General features: G+C 36.5%; 2 protein-coding genes across 2 annotated transcripts in view; both read right to left on the bottom strand.

The window, feature by feature from the left end:
* Nucleotides 1-20,685, bottom strand: part of LOC109084950 (1-phosphatidylinositol 4,5-bisphosphate phosphodiesterase beta-4-like) — a 347,521-nt gene that overhangs the window by 120,436 nt on the left and 206,400 nt on the right.
* LOC109106800 (transmembrane protein 151B-like) lies at nucleotides 1,243-6,022 on the bottom strand. Its single transcript, XM_042743161.1, has 2 exons — nucleotides 5,367-6,022; nucleotides 1,243-3,942 (listed from the first exon to the last, which is right to left on the bottom strand). Exons 1-2 carry the CDS (start codon nucleotides 5,451-5,453, stop codon nucleotides 2,539-2,541), a joined length of 1,491 nt encoding a protein of 496 aa, XP_042599095.1. The 5' UTR covers nucleotides 5,454-6,022; the 3' UTR covers nucleotides 1,243-2,538.

Raw genomic sequence — 20,685 nt, forward strand, 5'->3', positions numbered from 1 at the left:
AGTAATAAGATACCGTGACGTTCGCCTAACAGCGCTAACTGATTTGCTGAGCGTCAGAATGGCGAACGAATCCGACTGCACGATTAACTTGACTTATTAATATTAATTAGAAACAGCGACCGTTCGCTCAGCAAATGATAACGAAGAACATTAGTATAATCTAATTAATATTCATTATCGTGGAATTAGTTAATCACACGAAGCCGCGCAGAAAGGTGAGTAACTTCTTAACAATTCAGTTAGACTTAAGTTATATATCCAAATATCACAGATCAGTTTATAAGGAACGGTTCCACATGCCAAGATTCAGGCCCGCCAAACAGAACTAGCCTCAAGCTAATAAAAACTCTTAATCATGTTGTGTAGCCTAACCGATATTTATATTAACAATGTTGAAAAAAATACTCATAGAACAGTGTAACTTTTCCTGAGGAAAGTAGATGCCAAACTGAGTAAATTCACTTAAAGGCCTTAGTACTTCAAACTCCAGGATCATGTTAAATGTCTAAAAAGGCGATTATATTTTGGGGTCCTTTTAGAAATGTTTGTTGTTCTTTAATCATATATTGGTAGGGACATAGCATCCTTACTAAATTCTACACCCTTGAAAATCATAAGCGATGGCCGACTTTGGAAACTATAGTTTCTGAACCTTTGGATTCGTATCTTTACTTTATTCTGACGGGCTTTGTAAATGATTGCCTGTGTTTTGTTTTGCTTGTTGTAGTAATAGACAGTAGCAGGCTCTCTCTCATCTGTGTGTGTACTTAGGGTGGGACATGCCTGATAACAAAAGCATTAGACTTTTTGTGTCACTGTGTCAACGTCGATCAAAAGTTCACAAGGTTATTTGAGAACCTTTCACTTGTAGTTTCAATAGGTTGGCTCTAACTTGCTTTATAACAGTCTTTTCTGTGTACAGTTCAAAACCAGTTATTCTTGCTGTTTAATTTTTTGTTTGAATTATACACCAGACATGAGTGGAAAGCCAAACAGGAACTTCGCAAACACATGTACAGTTTAATAAACTCATCAAGTCTTCAGTGTGTGGAGCCATCTAAAACAACTGGTTATTATTATTACTGCTTAATTTAGTTGTCTGCAGTTAGACAGCATGATACATAAACATATAGGCTAGTTCTGCTTATGCAGTAAAATTGCCTATGATGGTATTTTATGTGACACATTCTATGTTGCCATCTAGAGGTGTGTTCTCATAACTGCACACTGGAAGTCAATCTGTGTATCCACAAGCAGTTTATTGAGTGAGTTTATGCCCATTTAACATAACGATGTTTAATGTGTGCTACATGAAGGCAGCATAGTGATGGCGTTTTTACTTTTTCATGATATGGTATGCATTATCTAAGTAGTATAAAAGTGGTATGACACAATGTTGATGAATGCTTTTGCAACCTTTAGACACAACAGGTAACAGACCAGTGATATATAGGCTATATCTGGATCGACTGCATTAACGAGTAAAAACAAAATGTCTTTGGGAAGCTCTAGGCCATTGTTGAGGGTCAGTACTTCTTTTCAGCATTCAGGTATCATTGGTACTGTAAAACCACTTTGAGTGGAGCTTTCATGAGGCTGCACCTTTGTTATGGTTAATGCAAAACAATTTTAACAAATCAGAAAAATTAATGTACGGCTGCATAAAGAAATGTATATTTCCTCTCCTGTACTGTGTTTAATTGATCTTTTTCAATTACTCTGATCCACTGTAATTTCTGCACAAGAGCAGCCGCCAGTCATTAAACTCTTAAACATTCACTAATAGTCAAGCCTGTATGTGTCTGTCTTCACTAAATAATTAAGTCCTTGTTGGATAGTTTGTACACTACATACAAGCGATGTAAAGAAAAGCTTCAACAGTCATACATTCCATTGTAAACTGTATATCCGTTTTAAAGGCGTAACATACCAGAGGTTAATAGTAGTTGCATAGCCTGGAATGTGTTTTATGGTTTCCTAAATGGTTTGAGATAGTGTTGCAAACATCGCCATAATAGTTCATAATTGTATACAGTTCTGCCTGATACAGTTAAATCACAATAAAAGTACAAATAACCTATGATTTTTTTTCCATGACTCAATGGAATCCACTACATGAGAGAAACAAAGTAACATTCTTTTACAGATGTTTTGTCTGATTCAACTTCAAGTGCAAGGTCCATAAAGGTGAAAATGGTCATATTTGTAGAAAAAAGACCAGGTTTTGGCTCTGTGGCCATTGTTCTTTATAGCTGTCAAGAACATATGAACAAAATCAGCCCGTTTTTGCTGTCCTAGAGCGCATATTAATCAGAATTATTACTTGTACCAAGAACTCCAATGCTTTGTTTGCATTATTGCTAAAAATTTGTATTACTGGAGTTATTTCTCAATATCTCCATCCATTGTTGTAACCGTACAGTGTTGTGGGCCAATAAAAGATTCCTGAGTAACAGGACGTATCTGTTATTGAGATTTTTCTGCATTTTTGGAAAGACTCTCAAGTCTTTTGAACTTCTTTTGGTGGACAGAGGTCCATCATAAAGACGTCTCCACGCAAGAGCCATTCCTATGGAAGGAGCGATGATTGGGGCAACTCTCATTGCAATGGACGATAAGCACAGGGAAATACAGTGCATCCTGGTAGGGTGGTGGGTCTTCCTCGTCAACACTGATCCGTCCGGACAGGCATCGAGTGTTCTCGCTTGGGCTCTCGGGTTCGTCCAGACTGCCGCTCCCACTTCTCCAGAAGCAACTGCGGCGGGAACCGTACAGTCTTCCCATGGAGAAGCGACTCCCGCTGAAGGGGATCCGTGGACTGCCATTGCAGATGCTGAGGGCACTGCGGGAGAACACAGAGGAGCTGCTGATGGCACGATGGCACCGTTCGCAGTTCTGTCTGACGCCTCCTGAACGTTGTGCCAGGTCCATCAGACCCGCCTCGGAGTAGCTGGGCACCAGCTGCTGGTTGGAGCGAATATGCCACTCTAATTCAGTGCTGTCAATAGTGTTGACCCTTGGGATGCGTCTACAGTAAGGTCTCTCGTCGCAGGGCGTCACAGGTATGTAGTCGGCACCAAAGAGCTTTTCCACACGGTAATGGACGTAAGCTGTGCTGTATTCGGTCAGCACCCGTAGCGGCCAGGATAAGGTAAGAAAGGCCGCTGTCCAGAAGATGTAGTTGGAGACGTACCAAGGATGGTGGTCCGGGTTAGAGAAGGCAACCATGTACTCTTTGAAGTCTACGTTTTTCAGGTGCATCCCCTCCCGAGCCTCCATATAATCATCCAGTCCTTCGTTGTCGGTGAAGAACCTTGCCCGTTGAGTCAAATAAGTGTTTTCGGACTCCACGTTGGCGAAGCTAAAGCACTTAGTGAACCTCAGTTTGGTGATGGCTGACTTTTCCAGACCAGCTAGCTGCTTGGAGACATCCTTAACTCCACAGTGGCCATAGTCAAACTCTGCCTCGGCTACATGCGTGTTCACCCTCTCGTGATACACTTGTGTGGTTGTGTACGCGTCTCCGTTGCGGTACCTTGTGACTTGCCGTGTCCGTCGAACGTAGTGGTAGCTGATAGCCTTCCACCAGATGCAAGGCTTGGCCTGCTGCATCCTCTGGACTCTTTCGTAAATCCCCTCCACATGGACTTTATACTGAAGCTCATTTTTGGCATGACAGTGCCAGCACTCCACCAGGTAAACGACATAAAGCATGATGAGGAAGGCCAGGGGGATGTAGATGTAGCCATCGGAGCAGGGACTGTCATGATACATCATGGACTTCCCTTTGTAGGCACTGTCAAAGGTCAACCGGGTGACCTTGGTGACGTGGCACCACACCATGGCTCCCATGCAGCCGTACATGAGCATAGACAGCAGCAGGCATTTCCAGAACACCTCTCTGCACATGGACTTGCTCAGTGACTGTTTCACAGGCCTCTGCTGCTCATCAACCACAAAAGAGAACAAAGAGAATGCAGATGAGTTCAAAAGGACATGGAAACTGTGAGTACAGTGAATTATGCTAATGCAGTGTCATGGAGGTTGTTGTCTGAAATAAAGATGATGAATTTGCACCAATGTATTCCTTTACTGGTTTATATTCATGCAGCATCTCATCATCATCATCATCATCGTAGAGCAGCAAATATATGCCCATATAGCAAATATAGCAGCTAAAATATCTGAATATAATAAAAATTTAGATAATGCTGCCATACACCTGTGTGTATGTGATACTATGTCAGATGCATTCTGGATATACGAACATGTAAGATGGTTTGTAATTAATGTTCACTTTTTTTTGTCATTTCTCTTCTGTACATTTTTTTCTGTCTTTTTAGTATTTCATTGAATCTACACACATATATATATATATATATGTACACACACACACACACACACACACACACACACACACATATATATATATATATATATATATATATATATATATATATATATATATATATATATATATATATATATATATATATATTAGATAAACATACTGAGCTCATTTTAAACTAAAATGTTTTTTTTTTTTTTTGTATGTGTGTGTGTGTGTCCATTTTCCTTTTTGAACCTTTTTTTTGTTTTGTTTTTTTGTCACTAACTCTATATTTGGTGTACCTCTCATTGGATTCTGGATAGGCCTCCCTATTTTTTTATGTAAATTAGTTTGGTGTTAGAATTAAATTTACAATTTCACGTTTTGAAATTACATAATTTTAAAAATATTTACAATAATATTCACTAAATACTACACAATTCCATAAAAGAAATTGAAAATGGTAATTAACCATATAAAAAAATATTATACAAAATCATATCCAAAGCTGTTTGTAGATTTTGAACCTGACACAACCTTGTTGAAGCAAGCTTAAGCTGGTTTGCTAGTCTCAAAAAGCTTTTTTTGCATGCTTTCATGCTTTAAGACCAGCATACCAATTGGTAAACCATTTTATTCTGGTTGAGTCTGCAGTACTACACCAATAGTAATCTGCCAAATTACCATGACCACATATTGGTCTACCCAGTATATTGTTTCATCACTATAATGGTTGATTATGTGATCAGTCACCATTGTTAATGTCTGACATGACATTAGGTGTCATACTGGTATGTAGTGTCATGGGTTTTGCCTCTATTGCTTACAATAGCAAAGACTGGTCGAACTGTCCGCCTGTTATTTGATAAAGCCAGTTTCTGCTCATGCATTCTTACGCAGTGATGTCCACGTAAACATGCATGCTTCCATGTTGTGAACATCGATGGTCATGTTTACATTTCTTGTTTCACTTATCACGCGCTATGCATGCATCGTCATGACTGCAAAAATGAAAACAGCATCAGTTATTCAGTACCTCCTCTCTAGTGCCGTCTGGGTCGTCCTCGAACACATTGGTGGTGCTGCTCTCACTGGCTGTAGCAGCGGAAGCTGGAGGGGACATGGCTGGAACAATGACGGGGTGTGGACCACCTCAAACTTTCCCCAGACTTTTCAGCATCCAGTAATCATAAACGCACACCAATGCAACCAGCCCTTTCAAATCAGTCTGTCCATTCCGTCATGCATTTTGAAATTGAATTTCATCGCTTAATCCTGTTTGCAACAACACCTGCGATTTGATTAGGCTATTTGTGCAACGTATGCGCGCATATGTATCTTTTGAATGAATATTAAAAAAACGGTTTTATGCTTAAATCATCGTATTACAATCATATCAAACGCATGCATTGAAAATCTGACTGATGCGGATTCACAGAGCGTCTGATTAGCCGCCATACCTCCTGTACGATAACGCGAGCGTGAGACGCGTTTCTGACGCCATTAAAGAAAGAATGTGGCAATTTATGCAGCTCAAACTGGGTCCTTTGGCGAGGATTTGCAATTCCAAATTGGGAATGTTAAGAGCTGGATATTGTCGTTCCCGCAGGGAGAGGTTGAGGGGTGGGGAGGATGAGGAGGAGGATGATGGTGGTGGTGCTCGGTGAAGCTCCTGACAGCAGATGTCGACAACCGAGCACATTTAAATTCACATGCTTCTAGTGAAATTCACACATGCAGTCAAAGAAACGAAATACTACATCCAATATCTGAGAAGAGAGAGAGAGAGAGAAAAATATCCTAAAAATAGTTTAAAAATTAAGTTATTTTACACTAAAAAGTTGCAAAATGTATTGCACTTTCTCCCAATTTTGAATTTACATTATTGGTTAGTATAATGTAAAATCAAGTTCTGACACATTATCGTGAGAAGTTGAATGGATAGAAGCAATTATTTGAAGAAAACAGTATTATTATTATTTATTTATTATTATTTTTTACATGTAGTGTTTCATTTCTTTGATTACATGTGTGAATTTCACTAGTTTCAATGTCTCTGTCGTGTTTTTGTTGTATTTTCTGTTCAATTAAACGAATTTATTAGCCACTGCGAACTATTGCATGCTTTACATAGTTCGTCGTTTTTCATGGTTGTATAAACTGCTAAAATGTATAACTTGAATGCAATGTAAGGTGTCAGTGAATGTAAAATGATTGACGGCTGTCTGTCTGACCCTTTTCAGATTCAGCACCATGGACAGCGACACACTGAAGCAGCAGAACGTTGAAAGTGTATGAAAAAGGTACAATGAAAGTGAGGTTGTAATTATGCTTAACAACAAATTTTATTTTCAACAGAGGATAAAAAGTCAAACAGGTTTGAAACCATTTGAAGATAAGTAAATTACAGTATTTCCATTTTTGGCTTAACTATTCTTTCAGTAGTACTTTTTAGTAGTAATACCAAATGTAGTTGCTTAGTAAAGGTTTTGGCTAAATGGACATTAATTTGTCAGATGGTCAGTTGTTGGTCAGTTCAGTGGTTTGCAGTTGGGACATTTTTTTTCAGTCATCTTGCAGACAAAATGTCTCAATTTACCTGAATTCTCTTTATATTATGCATATATACTGTGCTTTTTAATTTGCATATAAATTAAGTCTAGGAGACTTGTGCAAGTGGAAGTGCAGGCACTGTGAATTGTTATTGAAAATTACCAACTAGTAATTCTTAAAGCTATTAGTAACTCAACAGCTCCATATAATTTGCCAAGTGTCCACCAGATAGCGCTGTAGTCTTTCTCTTTTTTTTCAGTGTCTATGGCTGCACGTTTTGTTCTCTGTAAAGATATTCATGTGTTGCAGTATATACATTTATCAAGAAAGTTATGTGTATGTGTGTATATATATATATATATATATGTCATGGTTTCATATAGTTTGCCAATATGTCTATTATTTCTTGTTAGGCTTGGATAAATTGGATAAATTTGCTTTGACATCAAATTAATTTTACTTTCAATGTAGAACATTACTTTTGACATGAAATAAATTTTTAGCATAATAAATGCTTATCACATTTTTCAGGCATCCCTCAATCACAGGCAGCTGCATATGATGGATTCCTTCTAAATGTATTTTGACAAACATTATGGGGTTTGTTTGATGACACATCTAACCCCTATCTAATATCCTCAGGTGTCATGTTTGTCATGGCTGGGTTATAATCCATGTTATTTTTATGAGTGTCTAAAGACTGAAATATCATGCGAGAAGCAGAAACAGGCCAAACAAACAGTTTACAGGGAGGTTTTGTTTAACTTAAACATGAAAGTTGCATCTGATGTTCTGTGGCTTCTGAATATTTGTGTCAGTGTGATGGAATGAACACAGTTTGTTAGAATCACAGAGAATATATCTGAGGAAATCTGCAGAAAAGAGCCTGAGCTGATGTGAGAATCAAAACAGCTTGATTTACTGAAGGATCTTGATGATTAAACAAAATTATTTTCTTTACTTGAGCGATCATAAATACAGATTAATGAGACTTTAAGTGGTTCTGTGTGCTTGTCATTTATTAAAGCTACAGTAAAGTTGCCTGTGATTTTTTTTTTCGCAATAGGAACAAACATCAAAATAAAACTGCTAAACCTCGGAAGGCATTTTAAAGTAATATTTATGAGTTACATGAAGTGTAATTTATCAATTACATTTTTTCCAGAAAATCACTTCAGTTAATGTGTTTTTAACCCTTTTTTATTTGTGGGACCAAATATATATATATATATATATATATATATAGATATATATATATATACTAGTATATATATATATATATATATATATATAATAATATATATATGCTGCATTTTTGGGAATCTAACCAGAATATACTATTAAGGCATTTGCTGTGACTGTATAAATATCCAGTCTTCGTTTTGAAGATACTGCTGGACATAACTGACCTTTGCAAAGTCCAGATTTTCTGCAGTGTTTGATGCTGATACACAGAAGTGAGCAGGATTACCAGCCGCCTCACACTTCAGACCCTTAATTAGCTCTCTGACATGGTTTCTGACTGCTTGTTTGCTGGGCTTGACTCTGTATTTTTGGCTCAACACCATAGAGTTGTTGCAGTGAAATTATTCTCTTTTACCAGGGAGTGTTTTCTTCAGCTGGATCAGATCAGTGTCTGCAAGGCTAGTTAAAGGAATAGTTCACCCCAACATTTACAATGTGCTCACCCTCAGGCCAAGATGGGAACAGATTTGGAGAACTGTAACGTTCCATCACCTGCTCATAAGTGGATGCTTTGCAGTGAATGGGTGCCGTCAGAATGAGAGTCCAAACAGCTGATTAAAAACATCACAATAATCCACAAGCAATCCTCACCACATCAGTCCACCAATTCACATCTTCTGAAGCCAAAAGCTTCGTGTTTGTAAGAAACAAAAACAAAAACAAAAATTAAAACATTTTAAACTTCGAACCGTTGATTCTGACTAAAATATAAGTCTGTGGTCTGGTCTGAATCAGGAGAGAAATGTTAACTGATGGATTACTTGTGGATTATTGTGATGTTTTTATCAGCTGTTTGGACTCTCATTCTGATGGCACCCATTCACTGCAGAGCATCCACTGATGAGACACTGATGCAATGCTACATTTCTCCAAATCTCATGAAAAAAACAAAAATCATCTACATCTTGGATGGCCTGAGGATGCGTAAACTGTCGACAAATTTTCAGTTTTGGATGAACAATTATTTTAATTTATATAATCTTAATTTCAAAACAATTTCTTTTTGATTTTGGGATGAAATAATACCAGAATATATATATATATATATATATATATATATATATATATATATATATATATATATATATATATAGATGAGAGAGAGAGAGAGAGAAAGACATTGTCTAGTATTCAGTAGCAGTTGGAAACCGCATGTATAAAAAAATTTATGGCTTTTCTACATTATATGCAACTCACACTGCACACATGATGACTTTCATTGTGCAGTATCTGTCTCCAATAATCCTCAATTGTTTTTACTGTATTTTTTTTTTATCATAATAAAACCCATTCGAGCCCCTCCACATTATTCAAAATGAATTCATGCATTAACATACAAATTAAATGTTTTTTTTATTATTATTTATTTATTTATTTATTTTTTTACAGTGACTGTGCCAAGAATCCTATTGAAGTTTCCTTTTGAAATACCTCGTCTGACACCCAAGATAATAATCTCAACGTCAGGTGGAAACTTCCCGCCACGCAACAGTGACTGTGAAATTGGACTCGCGGCAAATTATGTAAACCGCATGAGGAGAATAGAGGATGGATCTGTGCCTCTGAAAAATGAAGATTCTGAGCTGAGATGCGACCTGGAAGTGTTTTTAGAAGATTCACCCAATGAGAAAAGGGTAGGTTTACTCTCTTCAAGGTTTTAATTGTTTTGGAAGACAGTTAATCAATAATACTGCAGTGAATGTAACAATAGTAATAGATTCACAGCGGTGGACTTTCACAGCTCACTTGTTCCACACCGAATTCCCTGCGAAAACACACTGATGTCAGAAGAGGCTCCACAGAGGAGAAAGGTTTGCCTGTATTGAATTAGGTCAGATTGGTACATAATACAGTTGGGGATTTGTCAAAAAAAATATCTGCACTATAACAGAAATTCACCATGAATGCATTAGTGCAACATTCACGCCCAACATGATGAATCACATGAGTGTTTCTTCACTAATCAGTTACTAGTCCCGCTGTAGTCATCGTGTCTGATCTGACGTGTTGCATATAATCGCCTTTGTTTTAGGATTCATAAGGTTTAAAGTTCCTGCCTATAGACTGTGATGGTGCTGTGGGATCTCACTAGTGTCAGGTGGGTAACCTCATCTGGATTGCTTTGCAGTTCCCATGGAAACAGGGCACTTCTTGGTTTTCGGAGACGCTATAAATTGAGCTTCCCTAAACTTTCAGATCCTTTGGTGATGCCTGTAACAAAGACGTTTTCAGTCATTCTTAAAAGGATAGTTCACCTAAAACTGAAAATTCTGTTATTAATTACTCACCCCCATGTCGATCCAAACCTGTTATACCTTTGTTCATCTTCGGAACACAAATGAAGATATTTTTTATGAATTCCAAGAGCTCTCTGACCCTCCCTAACACAATCAAGGTCCAGAAACGTAGCAAGGACATCGTTAACATAATCCATGTGACATGGATTCAACCGTACTTTAACAAAGCTTCGAGAATACTTTTTGTGCGTGAAGAAAACAAAAATAATGACTTTATTCAACAATTTGTCTCCCCTGTTGCCATTGTTTACGTTCAGATCCAAGCATAAACGACGTATCTTGAATCTTGTTTTCAATTTTTTTTTTATTATTTATTTTAGGGATGCAATATACCAATATTAAATGTTCTTCACACTAAGGAAAAATTGTTTCTTTTGAGAACTGTTCACTGAAAGTTTATTTGGGGACCGAAAATGGTTCTTCTGTGGCATCGCTGTGAAAACATCCCTTTCAGGACTTTTATTTTTAAGATTGTTATTAATTTATTTTAGAAGTGAAATATGACCCGGAAGTGATCTTGATAGGTTTTCTGAGATTACATGACCTACTGTACCTGAAGTTTCTTCAGAAAATGCAAAATCAATGTTATTTTGAACGTGCATTTATGAACTTTGCACTTGACCCAGTCAAAAGCATTGCATTTGACTCTCATAAATAAAGATACAATAGTTGTCACTGGGGCAGTACCTTAAGTTTCTTTGAGCACGTAGTTGACCACTTAACTGATCTCTAGTTTATGTCCTGTTTATCCAACTAGAAAAGCAAAAATATAATTATCCACACTTTTTACAGTAAAATATGACCTGGAAAGTTTTTGGTTTTCTGAAATTACATGATGTGTTGTACTTGCAAAAATGTATAATCAAGGTTATTTTGAACATGTATTCATAATAACTTTGCACTTCACCTGGTCAAAAGCATTGCATTTGTATGAAGACATCATGATCAAGCTAAAAATGTTCATAAGTTTCTTTGAGTGCCAAGTCAACAAGTTAATGCTGACTCCAACCAGTGGAAAAGCAAAAATATCATCAGGCTTTTCTTGTTTCCAGTTAAGCTTAATATGCAATCAACAACATTAATTATTGATACTTAAAGTATTTATTAATAATTATATAATTATAGTTTTATCATTAATAATAATTATAGTTTCTATTAATAGTTTGCATTTATTTTTGTATTTTCTGTTTTTCATTTTAATTTTAGTTAACATTTTTAGTAATTTTGTTGTGTTTTTGTCTTTTTTAAATATGTCTGTAGTTTAAAAAAATAATAATTTAGTTTTAGTTTTAGTTCTTTTAGTACATGAAGTTAAACAAAATAAAAAGTGAGAAATGTTTCCTTGGCAATTAGCTGAAATAAAGCAAGTTTAAGTGTTAATATTTTATTGCAGTTAGTTTAAACAAAAAATGCTTTCGATAACACTTTACACTAAAGTCCCATTAGTTAATATTTATGCATTAACCAACAATGATCAATTCTATTTTTACAGTATTGTTTTTGCTAATATTAGTTAATAAATATACAATGTACAAGAAAATGTTGAAATTAACATTAATTAAACTAAATTAATAAACAGATACAAATTTTGATTTTAATAACATATGAAATGCACATCAGCTATTTAATGTTTTAGTGGAATTTTTCATTGTAAGTTCATGTTCATATCATGTAGTTAACAAATGGAACCTTACTGTGAAGTGTTACCGTGTTTTATTTACGGTTTTAGGTAATAACCCTGAGTCCATCCAATGAAAGATGAGCTGAAATTCCACACTTCACCTTTAAAGCAAACATTTCAGTGAATCTGTTAGAAACGCCGTCCATTTCCCCACAGACCAGAGACTCGGTCAGGTCACGTAACTGCTAGTTTTTCTGAGCAAAGCTCCACCAGGGCAAAAAATTGGGCGAACGTGAAGCTGCAAATGGACAGTGAGCATGAAGAAGCGTGAAGCCAGTGAAGTGCTTCGGCAGAAGCTGAAGTGGAACGGGACGTGTTGTGCTGCCTGTACAGATAAAACACACATAGCACACAAACCCCAATCACTGCTAATAGCCCCACTCTTCTGTTTGATAAGCGCTGAGGATTTGCATTAGGCTGAGAGCGCTGTGAAGCCTCTGTCCGTGTGTGCTGAACGCCATATGGGCTTTCTAGCCTTTGGCCCGAGTGCTCTGTATGTTCTAGCAGCCAAAAGCTCCACATACTGTAGGCAACGACTGCATTTCTCAGTGGCAGAGACGAGCAAATCTCCCCGGCGTGTTTGGCCATGATATGAGCAGGACAGAAATGCAGGGATGGGGAGGTAAATCAGGTAGTTACAACTAACCTAAGTGCATTTTCCAACAAAACTAGCACTGTTGATTTTGTTTGTTTGTTTTCACAACTAACAGTGGTGAATAACGGAGTAGAATGTTGTTTTGTGCACACAGGTGAATCAATAATCACACATTAGATAGTCCTATTCATATGCAAGTTACAATCATTATAGTGAATCAGTGTATGCAGGTTGTAATATTTTAAAATGTATTTTGACTAATTCAAACAAACAATATTTATTTGAAACGTAAATATTTTGTATCAGTTTCTTTACTTTCACTATTGATCACTTTAATGCATCCTTCCTGAATAAGTGTTATTTAAAAAAAAAAAAAAAAAAAAAATCAGGGTTAGTGTAGTTAACTATTTATTTAGGCTAAATTCAACATTTCTCATCAGATGTGAGATAACTAAAACTAAAAGTTAAATAAAATGTGTCTGTGTGTGTGTATAGGTGAAACTAAAATATTCAACCCCCTTGACAAGACATTTTGCTGCAGAGAACAAAATTTTATGTAAACAGTTCAACAAAGGCATTAGTACACTATTTGAGAAAGTTTATTAATACACATTTGAGAAATTCTAAGAATGTACAGTTGATGAATAATGAGAAGAAAAAAAAAATGTGACCTAAACATTCATGTTCAAAATTATTCAACTCCCAAAAGTCAAAATTGGTGAAGTCTTTTATTGTTTAAAACCACCAATAAACACTGCTTGGGGGTGCTTAGAAGCTTCTGTCCCCTCTCTACTGCAATCCTGGCCCATTCCTCAACTGAAAAAGCGTTCAGATCACTGATAATCTTTGGCTTACACATTGCCACTGCTTTCTTCAAATTCAACAAAATATTTTCAGTTTGAATTAAATTTGGAGACTGAACGGGCCACTCAAGAACATTCTACAGCTGATCCCTGAACCAAGCATAAGCAGATTTGGATGTATACTTCGGGATGATTGTCCTGCAGGAAAGTCCATTGATCATCATCTTCAGTCTTTGGCCTGATACTTCAAAGAATCCATGATGTGCTTCATACAGTCATGGTTTCCACTCCCTGCAGCAGTAAAACACCCCCATAACAAGACTAGGTCTCCTCCATGTTTGACTTTGGAGATGGTGTTCTCCTTCTCATTAGCTTTGCATTTTCTAGACCAGACATACCGCTGATTCATGGGTGCAAAGAGTTCTAGTTGGGTGCCCTCACTTCATAAAACATTCTTCCAGAACACCACAGGTATATCCAAATGAATTTAACAAGTTCAAGTCGGCCTATTATGTTCTTCTTGGTCAAGATTTGCCTTCAGCAAGTTTCCCCAACATGAAGGCCACACTTGCCTTGTGTTCTTCTTATACTCTGCATTGAAATGTTTTCCCTCTTTTCAGTGGGTCATCTTCCAAGACTTTGGCAGTGCATTTCAGGTTTTTCCTCAGTTGCTGTGATCAAGCATATTGTTCTTTTTCTTCAACACCCTCAAAGGTTTTCTGGTACAACACATTTTAAGCTAAGAAATGATGTTACCAGCCGTGTCTCTGGACATTTTAATGACTTGGAATTCTTCATGTAGCCTTAGACTTTCTTAAGTAATAAAACAATTTCTTTAGCTTCTCTATAGCTTTTGTGAGAGCTCTGTTGACTTGTCATATTCGCTGCTCAACTTCAGCACATGCGTGGGCTAATTGTATGTATGTGTTACAGCTCAAGCTAATTCTGTTTTCTAAAAGAGTTTAAAGGTTCTAAAGGTTTAACTGTGTTTTAAGACAATTTTGTTCCACACCATACAAATACGTTACTAAAAAACAGCAATGTTGAACAGGGGTTGAATAATTATGACACAGCTGTATTATTAATCTTATAACTAAGATAGATAGATAAATAGATGACAGGTTCTCATATATAATGATTGTACTTGCATTCAAGCAATAATACTCTTATTATTTCTTACTTGTATATGATCAGATACTTAAATTATTGATTTGTTGTTGATGTGTCATATTGAAACAGGAAGGGGATGTGGAACAACAGAGTGAGTGAGAATGAGTAAATAATGACAGAATGTTCATTTTTGGAGGAACTGTCCCTTAAGTGTTAATATTTGCATACTGTTAATTATTTTATTAGAATATAGAGCCCAAAGCCAAAGACATTGACAAGAAGTCACAAAACTGACCCCATGCTGATTGGGGTCTTTAAGTAGCAGCTCGACTGCAGTTCAACTACTTTGAATTGAGCAGCTTCCCATCACAGCGGAGGAAGATAAATTTAAGGCGAGCTCCTTCACATAGCCGCTGGTTTTCCACAGCCTCCTCATTGCTTGGGAATGAAGCATGTGACGTGCTATTAATGTTAATCTGGTTTTTCCTGCAGCCGGTCACGTCATCTCATTTATTGGAGAAAATATCCCGCTGTTATTCTTTTTTTTTTTTTTTATAATAACTCATGGCCCATAAACCACACACACTGTCCTTGAGGCGTGTTTCCTGCGGGCGGATGTTTCTAATGAAACACCATTTCACTTAGTCTCACTCCTGATGGAAGTGGAAAGGCTTTGCTCAAATCAAACGTTTATGTAATGATAATCAGGATTAAAGCCGAGCTTTGATAAAAGGAAGAGAACTAGGTGGGGATCCACTTCAACACATTTTAATAGGTGTTCCATTTGGCAGGATATTCTTTTCATCCTCTTTTCAGTCTTTTTCTGGCTTCGCTGAAGTTCATTGGTGCTGTCAGACTTTAGGCTGTGAGAGACGAACTCCCCGTCGAGCCTGAAAACCATCTCCGCTTCAAACGCTCAGTCCAGTTTGGCGAGAGCTTGACACTGGACTTCTGCTCTCGATGCTTTATCATCAGTGTAAACTGACTCAAGAGGTTCAAACGAACTCTGTGCAAACTCGAAAATTTAAGTTGCTTCCTTTCTTTAGGGCGATTAACATCTGACATGAAAACTGCAAAAATGCACAACTATTTTGCAGTTTTACAGTCCCAAATGCTACAAAGGGGATTTATTTGAAACTACATGAACAATGAAGTTGTACCAACTAAACAGTTCTGAAAAATCCCATTGGCTTTTCGTTGAGGGAACCACTGCGATGCTAACCGCCGATCTGCATACAAAGTGACATCATAGTTCCAAATCATAGTTCAAAACTGAATCAGTTCCGTCGCAAAGTGATTCGCTGATTCGAAGAGCACGAAATGCCACTCGCTGGTGACGCCTGCTGGTCAAAATGAAGTGAATGCAATTAAAACTCAGTTAATAAAACGTGATTATAACATCATTATAATGTCTAAAACTAAAATAAGATTGGAAACGTAGAGAAGCTTCCTTTATTGAGATCACGTGATCTTCACTGGTTTGAAGTAATGATTCATAAAGCTTTCAAACCTTCACAAAGAAGTGTTTCAGAATTGCCCATTACTAGTGAACACATCTAAAAATCTAACTGCATCAAGTTGACAGAATTTAAGTTTTCGTAAAACTTACTTTTGTATCCCTGTTTTTTATTTTTTGTTATTATTTTTTTTTTTTACAGTGCATGCTTGTTTTATATCTGTGCAATATGTGGTAGGTACAACTGCTTTTTCATGAGTGTGTCTGTAGTCACTTGTGTCGCCTTTTGAGATGTGCCAAATAATAAAAAGTATGATTGGAACAACACGAGTGTGCTTTAAGCTTTCTTTTCTCTTTTCCAGAAAGGACAAGCTGTTTTTTTTTTGTTTTTGTTTTTTAAAGAAAGATCAAACAAAACACTGAAAGAACATCATGAGGTTTGAAGTGGAGTATTCAAAGACTTGTAGTTTTCCCTGGAGAACATCACGTGAGAACCTCAGCCTTCAGCTAAGAGGCTAGTGCCTTTTTTTTTTTTTTTTTTTTTCTATAAACACTTATAAATCAGGTCAAAGCAGAGTTTGACTCCAGAAACAATTAAGGCAGGCGTATATGGAAACACAGCACAAAAAGAGCTGTGATTAAAAGCCTGAAGAGCCGAGAGAAAGCGATTACTCCTCTCTGAACTTGCTTACTTCTGAGATTGCACTTGAGAGTGAGTCATGTTGTTGAATTTTCATATTACAGCTGTTCTACTTCTCATTTAAAGAGAAATATTCCTAGTTATGTTTAGCTCAGTGTCTATGAGAAGCATGTGTCAGTTAATACAGACAATCATTTCGACTTTCTCTCGGTTTGGATGAAGGAACGGAAGGCACATCTATAATGATGGAAGTTGGGGCCAGAAGGTTTATTAGCAGAAATATGAAGCTTTTTTTTTTTTTTAATATTTCTGTTATTTAGAATAACTTTTTTTCTTTCTGTGAATATACAGTAAATTATTATAATTTATTTCTGTGATGCGCAGCTGAATTTTCAGCATCATTACTCCAGTCTTCAGTGTCACATGATCTTCAGAAATCATTTTAAGATGCTAATATTTGCTGCTCAAGAAACATTTCTGATTATTGTTGAAATTAATTTTTTGATCAATTGAATGTGTTCTTGCTGTATAAAAGTAAATTAAATGTAAATTAAATTAAAAGTGAATTAAATGTAAAAATGTTTACAGTGTATTGAATTTGAAACTATTTTCACTCAGAAATTGGTATTAAATTTGACAAATAATAACGAAAAACAGCCAGTAACACATTGATTTAAATGTGAAATTTCTAAGTAAAAAGACTGAAATAGTATTTTCTTGTAAGACATACTCCAATAGTCTTAGTTTTATTTGAAAATGTGGGGAAAAAAAAGTTTTAACTTTTTAATTTTCGTGTTCGGCAACTTTCCCCATTAAAACTTTAAATCTGGATGTTTTTTTTTTTTTTTTATATCTCATGTAGATACATTACAGTAATATATAAGTGTTTATGTATGCATATATGAGTATATTTAAGCCTATAAACCGTGCTGTCAAACTGAGGATGGAGAATATTTGCGTGTCTATAAGCCGTAGCTCACATGCACTCGCTCAGGTACATTTCCAGAATCCTAATGCTTGAATGACCTGAAAATGAAGATGTATTCTGGATGCAATCTCTCTGTCGCTGATGTCGTTTGCGTGCGACTTCACTCATGCATGCAGATCAGCGGTAACCCGCGCTGGAGAGATGGCTGAGCTGGAGCACATCGCTTTATTAGATTGCTCAACACAGGGAAAGTGAAATGTGGGCTAATTGCAAAAGAACAAGACTAATCTCAACTTTATATAGGCCACAGCGGGGGGCACGGTTTGATCTCACAGCTACCTGACTTCACTGACAATAGCAGGAGCAGTCGAGCATCTCCGGGGACTCATCTCTTACTGGCTATAAATGCTTTACTTCTGTTTTTTTGCTCCTTCATTGACAGGCTTCTTACAGTACGGTACGTTTAATTAAAGGAATAGTTGAACCAGAAATGAACATTTGATGAAAATGTGCTCACACGCAGGCCATTCAAGATGTAGATGAGTTTGTTTCTTCATCAGATTTGGAGAAATGTAGCATTGCATCAGTGTCTCAGCAATGGATGCTCTGCAGTGAATGGGTGCCGTCAGAATGAGAGTCCAAACAGCTGATAAAAACATTACAATAATCCACAAGTAATCCATCAGTTAACATCTTGAGAAGACAAAAGCTGCGAACAAATCCATTATTAAGATGTTTGTAACAAAAATTCTGACGGCACCCATTTACTGCAGAGGATCCGTTGGATGCTGTGTGCTGGATGCTGTTCAATGGATGCTGATGTTTTTTTTTTTTGTTTTGTTTTTTTAAACCCTTTTAGGTTTTGCGTCACATTACAATCTAGTTTCTAGGAATGCAAAATGACCCACATCAGTTTAATTGGCTTGATTCATCACTGATGTACAGTGGTGTGTAATAATGGCTGTACAGGTAGTGATGTTCACTCAGTAGGCGTGTGTGTGTGAATCGCATGTTAACGCTCATGTTTGCCGCTGTTCTCCAGAGCCGTCTGACACTGTGTGAGGATTTCAACAGGGCAGTCATGTGCAATGGCACAAAACAGAATATATCATTTCTAGTGAATGAACAAACACACCTGTGAAAATGCTGAGATATATATATATATACAGTTGGTACGGAAAGTATTCAGACCACCTTAAATGTTTCACTCTTTGTTATATTGCAGCTATTTTTTCTCATTAATGTACACACACCACCCCATACTGACAGAAAAACACAGAATTGTTGACATTTTTGCAGATTTATTAAAAATGAAACACAAATATCACATGGTCCTAAGTATTCAGACCCTTTGCTCAGTATTTAGTAGAAGCACCCTTTTGATCTAATACAGCCATGAGTCTTTTTGGGGAAGATGCAACAAGTTTTTCACACCTGGATTTGGGGATCCTCAGCCATTCCTCCTTGCTGATCCTCTCCAGTTCTGTCAGACTGGATGGTAAACGTTGGTGGACAGCCATTTTCAGGTCTCTCCAGAGATGCTCAATTGGGTTTAAGTCAGGGCTCTGGCTGGGCCATTCAGGAACAGTCACTGTATTGGACAGGTGATGAGCAGTGCCTGGTTTTCTCCACACATACCGCTTAGAATTAAGGCCAAAAAGTTCTATCTTAGTCTCATCAGACCAGAGAATGTTATTTCTCTGTTTTTTAGCAAACTCCATGCGGGCTTTCATGTGTCTTGCACTGAGGAGAGGCTTCCGTCGGGCCACTCTGCCATAAAGCCCAGACTGGTGGAGGGCTGCAGTCATGGTTGACTTTCTACAACTTTCTCCCATCTCCCGACTGCATCTCTGGAGCTCAGACACAGTGATCTTTGGGTTCTTCTTTACCTCTCTCACCAAGGCTCTTCTCCCCCGATAGCTCAGTTTGGCCGGACAGCCAGCTCTAGGAAGGGTCCTGGTCGTCCCAAACATCTTCCATTTAAGGATTAAGGAGGCCACTGTGCTCTTAGGAACCTTAAGTGCAGCAGAAATATTTTTGTAACCTTGGCCAGATCTGTGCCTTGCCACAATTCTGTCTCTGAGCTCTTCAGACAGTTCCTTTGACTTCATGATTCTCATTTGCTCTGACATGCACTGTGAGCTGTAAGCTCTTATATAGACAGATGTGTTGCTTTCCTAATCAAGTCCAATCAGTATAATCAAACACAGCTGGACTCAAATTAATGTGTAGAACCATCTCAAGGATGATCAGAAGAAATGGACAGCACCTGAGTTAAATATATGAGTGTCACAACTAAGGGTCTGAATACTTAGGACCATGTGATATTTCAGTTTTTCTTTTTTAATAAATCTGCAAAAATGTCAACAATTCTGTGTTTTTTCTGTCAATATGGGGGGCTGTGTGTACATTAATGAGGAAAAAAAAGAACTTAACTGATTTTAGCAAATGGCTGCAATATAACAAAGAGTGAAAAATTTAAGGGGGTCTGAATACTTTCCGTACCCACTGTATATATATATATATCCAATATATTATCACAGCAAATCAACTTATTTTGAGTTTCTGTTGATAAAACTAACCTCTTTCTTTGTATTAATGTGAATTTTTAGTTTTTAATGAACTGTTAAGACAACCAGGTTACTTTCTTTTTAAAATTAAACCAACAATAATAACTTCAGTTTGTTTAACTAAACTAACTAAAATTAAAACTGAAATAGAAATTAATAAAAAATAGAAGAAAAATATAAAGGGCTTATTTTAAAACAAAAACCTATAAAATTACATAACCACTAAAATCAAAATCAAAATAGAATAAAAACTTTAATAAAAATAATAAACATAAAAAATATAATAAAAAAACAGTTCGAAGGCAACATTTCTCATTTTTAGTTTAAACTGAAATAATAACGAAAATTTTAATTTAAATGTAGTATTAAAATAAAAATGTAATAAAAACTTTAATGGAGTAAATGTACAAATATAATATAATAAAAATTTAGTATATAATATAGTATATTATAATAATATAATAATAAAAAAAACAT

This window comes from Cyprinus carpio, chromosome B17 (assembly GCF_018340385.1).
Source record: "Cyprinus carpio isolate SPL01 chromosome B17, ASM1834038v1, whole genome shotgun sequence".
Classification (NCBI taxonomy): Eukaryota; Metazoa; Chordata; class Actinopteri; order Cypriniformes; family Cyprinidae; genus Cyprinus; species Cyprinus carpio.

Coding starts and splice junctions, on each gene's coding strand:
- LOC109106800 (XM_042743161.1), bottom strand. CDS start 5,453: ATGTCCCCTCCAGCTTCCGCTGCTACAGCCAGTGAGAGCAGCACCACC. Junction 3,943..5,366: donor CAGACGGCACTAGAGAGGAG/GTACTGAATAAC, acceptor GTTGATGAGCAG/CAGAGGCCTGTGAAACAGTC.